The following is a 9,390-nucleotide window of genomic DNA, read 5'->3' on the forward strand; positions in this document are numbered from 1 at the left end:
GACTAACGCTTACACTAACCCTTATCCTAGCTCTGAAACATAACCCTAATCTTTCCTTAGCACTTACTGATTTCCTGATCCTAACCCTAAATTTAACCATAAACTCTCTATTTCTAACCCCAGGAGGTATCTTTAACATGTATGTTTTTCTACTGAGATGGGTAAAACATCTACTCAACATATAATCAATTCAATCAAATAAATACAAGGAAATGTATCTGAAGTAATTTATTATGAAAAATGTATTTCACTGAAAAAATATATCAACATACATGATGTTAAATGTTTTATGATAAACTTCGAAGGCTGACAGTGCCTGCCACCAGAATCCAGCATTTTATTATATTTACTGAATATTGCTGTTATGATATGCTGTTTGAATTAAGTACCCATTAATGGTCTCCCTTAAAAGAGAGGGCCTGATTGGTGCTTGCTCTCATTAGTCAGTCCAGTTGCAGTGATGGTAAGGAGTTGGGTATATAAGACTGCCGTCACCATAAAACACCATTTCGCCAAAGAAGGCAATTTGCCATTTTTTAAAAGTTTTTGGTCTCATCTTAACTGAAGACTTTTGAGTACAGATGTTTTCTGATGTGTCTCAGCTCAGCGGCAGCCCCTGTACAAAAACTCAACAACATAAGAAAAGAGTAAAAGTAGCATCAATGCTTTTCATAGAAAGTATGCCATACTCTTAAGTAGACATGACTGAGGTCACAGGCTGCAAGACGACCATAAATCCATATGCTGTCGATAATAAACTGGACACATAAGATGGGCAGCTATGGAATGGGCAGGTAGACCATAGGCCAATGGTTTTCCAATATGAATATACAGTGTGTGTGTGTTTGTGTGTGTCTGTCTACCCAACTCCTTTCCTTGTCCTGTCTTCCTTTTCTTTCCTTTATTGACCTTTTTATTGCGTTTATTTGAGTGTGACTCTGTAGTAGTTTCTGATTTCATACACAGCTGCCCCTATGGGGTGAAACCCACACCCCCCCCCCCTTACCACTGCCCTCCTCTTTTCATTATTACCACCATCTATCAGCCCCCCCCCCCCACCCCCCACCCCGATTACATCATTCTCCTCTTCTCCCATTACCACCTGCATCCATTTCCCCATTTACCTCCATTACTGGCCTGCAGCAGGAGCACATTACTGCTCCCCTATCAGAGCAGTAGTGTGACTCTAACCCGACTCTCTTCCTGCGTGGTTAACCCACAGACGCAGTCAGGCTGCCGTACCGAGGCCTCAGGAATGGCAGTTGGTGGTGCTGTGTGGCTGTTACATTGTTCTGGGAGACCCCGGGAGAGGGTGGGGCTCAGAGGGTAACATAGTGATAAAGAAGGGGGTGGGGGGTGGGGGGGTTGCTTGGGTGCAGGACCGATAAAAGAGAAGGCGGTAGAATTTAAATTTTGCTGTTTCATTGGCGATTCCCAGCCAAGTTTCATCAGCCAAACAGAACTGTTACACCAGCAACCACAGAAACTGCAGTTCAATTTTTGGGGGTTGGGGGGGCTCTGTGGTTTTCACTCCTGGGGAGATTTCCCTTCCCTCTAGCTGCTGGGAACCCTGGAAAGGAGGCTTGAGTCATTTAGAGCCAGCGGCCATTCCGTGCCTTCTGTTTCCACAGATTGACAGGCATGTGTGGAGCTCAGCAGCACAAGGGAAAGGCAGTGAGGTCTGGACAGGGGCAGGCTTTAGGACCCTGCAGGAAGCAGAGAGGAGAGGAGGGTAGGGCGGGCGGGCAAGCGGGGAACACGAGCAGTGGGCGGGTGGAGGAGTCATAGCTGAAGACGGAGAGACAGATAGAGTAGACGGGGAGGAGGGAAGGAGGGAGGGAGGGAGGGAGGGAGCAGCCACGGGGTGGGGGGTGAGGAAGATAAAAAGACCAGTAGAGAGGAGAGAGAGTATGCAAGAAAGAGAGGGAAAGAAAGAGAAGGAGAAAGAGAGAGGTGGTTAGAGAGAAAGAAAGCTTCCATAACAGTGGCTGAATCTGAGGTGAACTGAAAACCCTGAAGGAGTCTCGACCGAACGCTGGACTTGCCTGCTCTGCTATCAAGTACCTGAATGCTACTCTACTGCTGAGAGATAGAGAGAGAGGAAGAAGAAGAAGAGGAGAGGGAGTGAGATATAGATAGAGGAGACGCTCTGAGGAGCATGCAGGCAGTATAAAGAGGAAGGGAAGGGCAGAGGCTCTGAGCTGAAGACCCAGAGGAATCCCAGGTGAAGACTGAAGCCTGAAGCCCAAGCCTGTAGAGGCATGGGCAGCTACTGAGGCAGAGCGGAGCGCACTGGAGCCACCAAACCTCGGGAGGACAGAGCCGGCGCAGTCCTCTCCTCTTCCCTCCTTTCCTCTCCTTTCCTCTCCTCTCTCGTCTCTCCCTCTCTTCTCCCCCTCTCCTCTCCTATCCTCTCCACTCCACTCCTCTCTCTTCTCCCCCCAGTTCTTCACCTCTCTGCTCCTCTCCTCCTCTCTCCTCTCCCCCTCTCCTCTCCTCTCCTCCTCGCTCTCCGCTGCCCTCCAGCCGACGCAGTTCCCTCAGCTGCGCGCCACTTGTGCGTTGCCTGTGAAACTCCCATCATGCACCGGGGCACAGCTCTGCGGGGAGCGCTGCCCGTGCTCCTGGTGCTCCTGCTCTCCACCTGCGCTGCTGAGGAGGCGCAGGGAGAGAGCCCCGCTTTCAGCAACAACACACCGGTACGTCACCGCACGCGCCTGCGCACACACTGTGCATACCTGTGCATACCTGTGCATACCTGTACACACACCTGCACACACCACACACACCTGCACACGCTGCACACACCTGCATACACACCTGTGCACACCTCACACATCTGCACACACCACACACACCTGCATACACACCTGTGCACACCTCATACACTGTACATACCTGTGCACACCCACACACTGCCACACACCTCCACACCTCAACACAACATTTCACACACCACCTGTAACACACACACCCAGCCACCTCGCACTTACACTGTACAACACCCACACACATGCACATTAACAGGAACACATTTAACACACATGTCCCTCACACACACACCCACACACACACACAAAGTGGTGCAAAAGCATCTAACATATACAGACATAGACAGACAGTACTCCAGACTGTGTGTAAGTTTTGGTAGATGCTTCATTTCCTGTAGCTCTCACCGTCATTTCTGCCCTCCAGTCTTTTTCTCACAAAAACTCAGAAAAAAAACTTTATTAAAATCCACTTATTTACATTATATTGCAGTATATTACATTTCTGTAAGGATCTGTGAAAACCATTGACATGGTCTTTGCCCGACTCTCCGAGGACTTGTTTTCTTATGTTTACATTAAATGATCAAGTCCAGGTTGCTACAATACATATGCTGTTAAATGCTATTAAATGCTATGTTGTTGTAAGGCTATTATTAAAATATACTAATTCGAATAAAATACAAATACATAACTAACAGTTAGAAACAGCTGTGGGTGATGGATGAGCTTTAAAAATCGTATATATATATCATTAATATTTATTAATTATGTTCTTTTGTGCGTTTTCTCTCAAAAGTCTGGTCTTTTCGAGGATGGAAATTCTGCGGCACTATTTTGGGGAAAAACACAGGCGCACTATTGTACATTGTCTGATTCAGAGCGACTTTGTTAATGTTTCCCTGCCAGAGAGCAGTTCTATGACTGTGGTTATTGGTCGGTTGCCACAGAGAGCCCCTGAGCAGCCTCGTGTGTGATCTCTGGTTTACCCAGCGGCGCGATGGGCACGCAGGCGAATGACATCAGCGCAAAAACGCCCGGTCTTCACCGGTGCGGCCCGGCAAACAGCGGCCTGCCCTTCTCTGTTTGGGAGCAGTGTTGTATAATGTCTAGGGAGTTGGTCTCGTAACCGAAAGGTCACAGGCTCGATTCCCCGGGAAGGACACTGCCGTTGTACCCTTGAGCAAGGTACTTAACCTGCATTGCTCCAGTATATATCCAGCTGTATAATTGGATACAATGTAAGTCGCTCTGGATAAGGGCGTCTGCTAAACGCCTGTAATGTAATGTAACAGTGTTGGCGGGGACGTGCTAACATTAGGGAGAACTGTGTGACTGTGCAGCGGCGTGCTGGCGTCAGGCTGAACGCTAACCGCTAACCGCCGCGATGAACGTTGCAGGAGTCCGTTTCCTCAGACTCAGCGCTGGTTAACCCTAGGAACTCCTGGCTGGTCTTCAAGCGAAACTCCAACAAGGGGGACAACAAGAGGACCAAGTCCGCCAAAAAGACCTCCAAGGTAGACAGGCCTTTGTGTGTGTGTGTGTGTGTGCATGTGTGTGTGTGTGTGTCTAGACCTCCTGCAGTTACGATCTGTGATGTGTATCCGTGGAGATTTTCACAAGCAGGTTTCTGTGTCTGCAGCATGGCATCCCTGGCCCCCCAGGTCCACCGGGCCCCCAGGGGCCCCCCGGCCCCCCTGCTCCTTCGCCCCTGGAACAGGCTGACCTGTTGAAGGAGTTTCGTCTCAGGCTGAAAGGTACTAAACCCAAATTAACAGTCAGGCAGGGCTCTACCTACACACACTAACATTGAACACCTCCCTCCTCTGAACTCCTCCTCTTCCACCTGCACATTCTAAACTCCTCCTCTTCCACCAACACATTCTTAATGACTTGCCTGGTGAAATAGAGGTGAAATAAATAAAATAAAAAATTCTAAACTCCTCCTCTTCCACCTACACATTCTAAACTCCTCTTCTTCCACATATCCATTCTCATATCCATATCCATCCTCCCACCCATTTTCGGTATACTTCACTAAACAGTCATATCACAATGTCTCTCAATTCCTCTGAGTTTTCTCTCTCCCTCTCCCTCTCCCTCTCCCTCACTCCCATGTGTCTGCACATTGGCACATGTTCCTGTATCCCTGTCTCCCCGTGTGTCTCTCTCACTCTGGTGAAGCTAGCAGTCTGATTGTGGGCTGGTCTGATCCCTTAATAAGGGTAATTTTCCAGAGCTTGGATGTAACTTGGCTTGGCCGAGGAATTCTTCAGATTCCTCCCACAGAGAGAGTGTGTGTATGTGTGTGTGCGTGTTTGTGTGTGTGTGTGTGTGTGTGTGTGTGTATGTGTAGGTGTGTGTGTCTGTGTGTGTGTGTTTGGCAGAATGCCAGAGATGTAGACACATGTCTGCCTGCTCAGACACAGGGAGCTGCAGGCTGTTCTAACAGAAATTCACATTACTCACAACACTGAGCGTGAGCCAAACGCACGCACGTGCACACTTACACACACACACACGCACGCACGCACGCATGCACGCACACACACACATACACCACACACACACACATATGCACGCACGCACATACACACATACACAAACACACACACCACACACACACGCGCAGATGCACGCACGCACGCACGCACGCACACACACACACACATACACCACATACACATGTACGCACGCACACACATACACACACACACACACTCACCCACCCGTTCTTTCATTGCCTCATACACATAAATGTACACCCTGTGTCCCTCACAGAAATACACACACACTCCATAAACGGCCACACATTCACATGTGCACTCAAACACAAGCTGTTACTTACCATATTCCAGCAGGGGGCACTGCAGAGTAAAATGGCAGCACAGCCCTACTGAATGCAGGGTTGACCTCCAGGGCCAATAAGAACGATGCAGTCATCCCCATCATTAGCATGTCCACTCCCTGACTGATAAAAGCTCTCCCCCTCGCTCTCAGAGGTGACAGCCACCAGTGGGCCATTGGAGGGAGTTACTCAGTGCCAGGTGTGTGAACAGCTCCCCCGTGTGGACACTGCGTTCCACTGCCGCCTGCTGAACGACCTTCCCATTCCCCGTCGCAGTCTGCAGGAGCTGCAGCCCTTCAGCACTGTGAGTCTCAGTCTCTCTCTCTCTCACACACCTACACACACACACACACACATGCAACACACACACACACGCCTAACCTCTTCCTGTACACCCTCTCAGCCCCCAGACTCCCAGCAGCAGTTCCAGAGGGGGCAGGACTTCAACAGGAGCAGTGGTCGATACACAGCGCCTGTTTCTGGGTTCTACCAGCTCACCGCCAGCCTCCTCATAGGTACGCCACCTTATACTGCAGGGGTGCACGTGTGAGAGCACACCTGATAATCATGCGCACGTTTACAGCTCAACTACATCAAAGGGGTTTTAAAAAAGGAAAATTTACGATAGGTTCAGATTCAAATAATGTGAATGCATAATATGCATGCGAATCTTCTTACCTCCCACAGCTAAAATGAAGGGTTTTTTTGTATTATTTAACCTTTATTTAACCAGGATAGGCTCATTGAAATTAAAAATCTCCTTTTCAAGAGCAACCTGGTCAAGGCAGGCAGCAGCAAATCAATTACACAAAATCAGAGACAGACAACATATATCGAGATGAGTTCAATACAACAAACTGAGTTTAACACAGAAAGCTGAGTTAAATACAACAAACTGAGTTTGAGTTAAAGTGGTTGAGTGATGAGCTGGCACCTGTGGCTTAGTCGTGTGCGGTTCAGTGACAGAGATCGACGTTTGTTCTCAGAACCCAGCGACACACAGCGCAGGCCCGCTGCCCGGCAACGGGACTGCGTGACGGTCTCCATCTGCATCGAGTCCCTCTGTCACAGCAACATGTGAGTATGCATGTGTACACGCGCACACGTACGCACACACGCGCACCGACACGCGCACACGCACGCACACATGCACAGACACGTACAAGCGCTCATACACACGTATACAGACTTGCACATGCTCATTCAAAAGTACATGCAAGACAAACACACACACACACACACGGAAACATACACATGCACACACACATGCACACGCACACACACACACTCATGCACACGCACACACACACACACGCACTCATGCACACGCACTCACGCACTCATGCACATGCACTCACGCACGCACACACACACACACACACTCTCACCAGTTCTGGTTGTATAAATGTCCCCCCAGGTCTCTGGAAGCCATGTCGGGAGTTGGAGACTCAGGGGGTGTTTTCAGCATCCTGGTGACTGGCACACTGTTCCTGCAGGTATGCGTCTCCTCCCGATTGGGAAATACTTGTTTTTGTGTCATACATATCAGCAGGCCATTTGCACAATATTCATTACTTTGCTACAAATGACTTGCTGATAGTTCTAAGCATTTGATTCATACCTGTAGACAGGTGACCAGCCCTGAGAGTAGAGTGCAGAGTGATGTGCTAATCTGGAGACAGGCCTGAGGGTAGAGTCTAGAGTGACTTACTCACCTGGAGTCAGGCCTGAGAGGAGAGAGCAGAGCAATGTGCTGATATGGAGACAGGCCTGAAAGTAGACTGCAGAGTGACTTACTCATCTGGAGTCAGGCCTGAGAGGAGAGTGCAGAGCGATGCACTGATATTGAGACAGGCCTGAGAGTGTACAGTGACTTGTTCATCTGGAGTCAGGCCTGAGAGTAGAGTGCAGAGTGATGTGCTAATCTGGAGACAGGCCTGAGGGTAGAGTGCAGAGTGATGTGCTAATCTGGAGACAGGCCTGAGGGTAGAGTGTAGAGTGGCTTACTCATCTGGAGTCAGGCCTGAGAGTAGAGTGTACAATGACTTGTTCATCTGGAGTCAGGCCTGAGAGTAGAGTGCAGAGTGATGTGCTAATCTGGAGACAGGCCTGAGAGGAGAGTGCAGAGCGATGCGGTGATATGGAGACAGGCCTGAGAGTAGAGTGCAGAGTGACGTGTTGATCTTTAATCCTTCTTGTTTCCTAGGCTGGGGAGTACGCGTCTGTCTTTATTGACAACGGAACAGGATCAGCACTCACAGTCCAGAAGGGGACTCTGTTCTCGGGAATCCTGCTGGGCATCTGAATCAATCAACAGAGCAACACACACACACGCTCACAGGCACACACATACCTACCTTTACAGACATGAACTGATCAGAGAGCAGCCTTATTTTTGGAAGATATGACATCATGAGGCAGAAACAGCTGTGACAGTGCAGAGAGGACTGGGTGGAGGGCAGCTTGCTCTTGCACAGTCAATCCTCAGACTGCCCACTGATGTTTCCATGGAAACCCCCCCCCCCAACCTCCCATTTCCAACAGCTGGAGCACCACATTTAGTTTGTAAATACATGGGAATGGCTTCAGAGTGTGTGTATATAGAGATGTATTTTTCCAGTTCTAACCTGATTTTAATAAGCATATCAACCAAAATAAAGCCATCGTATTTATTTGCTTTCAGACTGTAAAAATTATTTACACACACATGAATATATTGTAATAAAAGAATACATTGTAAATATTATTGTTTTTTTGTTTTTGCCTAAAATTGATTTTTTTCATACATTCATCAAAGCGTTCCTCGTGCGCTGTATTCAGGTCTGACGCTGGTGATTTTGTACATGCGCTCTGAAAGGAGCTGAAGTCCGAGCACAGCTGCCCATCTGAAGACCGCCGCGGATCCTAAACCTGGCTTCCAGAACCAGCGCTGTGCTCTAAAAAAAAAAACCTCCGAAATGCCCCGGGTGACTGTCTGGAGATGTCGGCTCGCTCGCAGTGAAACCCTTTCGTTTGTTCGTTCGTTGTTCGTTTCGTTTCGTTCGTAAAGGGAGTAACCGTCTGTGCTGACGTACGCCTCCCCCCCCCCCCGGTCTGCTTTCACCTGGGGCGTGGGACGGCCCGCTTTCACGGTTTGTGACAAACAGCAAATACATGCTGTCATACTCTCCAGGCAAACGCACAGCGCCCCTCCTGTCTCTCTCTCTCTCGCAGCAGTGAATGCGGGCAGTGTTTCGGGGGGGGGGGGGCGAGTGAGGTCATTTGTACGTCCACGCTGGCGCCCGTTTGCCGCCGCTCTCTGCCAGCCACTGGGGCATGATGGGAAGATGCCCAGAACGGGGCGGAGTCCTTCCAGAGTCTCACTGCTCCGCTCAGCGGCAGGTTACACCCACACGCCCATGATGCACACACCTCACGCACACCTCACACATATACACACACACACCTCACGCACACCTCACACACATACACACACACACGCACGCACACACCTCACGCACACCTCACACATATACACACACACACGCACGCACACACCTCACGCACACCTCACACATATACACACCCTCACGCACACCTCACACATATACACACACACACGCACGCACACACCTCACGCACACCTCACACATATACACACACACACGCACGCACACACCTCACGCACACCTCACACATATACACACACACACGCACGCACACACCTCACGCACACCTCACACATATACACACCCACACGCCCATGATGCACACACCTCACGCACACCTCACACA

At 49.6% G+C, this 9,390-nt stretch overlaps 1 protein-coding gene across 1 annotated transcript; it reads left to right on the forward strand.

Annotated features, from left to right (window-relative positions):
• Positions 1 to 1,818: 1,818 nt before the first annotated feature.
• On the forward strand, positions 1,819 to 8,288 carry si:ch1073-184j22.1 (erythroferrone). Its single transcript, XM_064341645.1, has 8 exons — positions 1,819 to 2,699; positions 4,169 to 4,285; positions 4,411 to 4,525; positions 5,769 to 5,920; positions 6,020 to 6,131; positions 6,603 to 6,693; positions 7,034 to 7,112; positions 7,823 to 8,288. The coding sequence occupies exons 1-8, from the start codon at positions 2,583 to 2,585 to the stop codon at positions 7,919 to 7,921; spliced, it is 882 nt and encodes a 293-aa protein (XP_064197715.1). The 5' UTR covers positions 1,819 to 2,582; the 3' UTR covers positions 7,922 to 8,288.
• Positions 8,289 to 9,390: the final 1,102 nt, after the last annotated feature.

The sequence above is a fragment of the Anguilla rostrata genome, chromosome 6, assembly GCF_018555375.3.
Source record: "Anguilla rostrata isolate EN2019 chromosome 6, ASM1855537v3, whole genome shotgun sequence".
Classification (NCBI taxonomy): Eukaryota; Metazoa; Chordata; class Actinopteri; order Anguilliformes; family Anguillidae; genus Anguilla; species Anguilla rostrata.

What these genes read in the sequence shown, in the direction of transcription:
- si:ch1073-184j22.1 (XM_064341645.1), top strand. Translation starts at nt 2,583, where the DNA reads ATGCACCGGGGCACAGCTCTGCGGGGAGCGCTGCCCGTGCTCCTGGTG. An exon ending in TCCCTCTGTCACAGCAACAT is followed by an intron (nt 6,694 to 7,033) that starts GTGAGTATGCAT and finishes ATGTCCCCCCAG; the next exon opens with GTCTCTGGAAGCCATGTCGG. An exon ending in CTGGCACACTGTTCCTGCAG is followed by an intron (nt 7,113 to 7,822) that starts GTATGCGTCTCC and finishes CTTGTTTCCTAG; the next exon opens with GCTGGGGAGTACGCGTCTGT.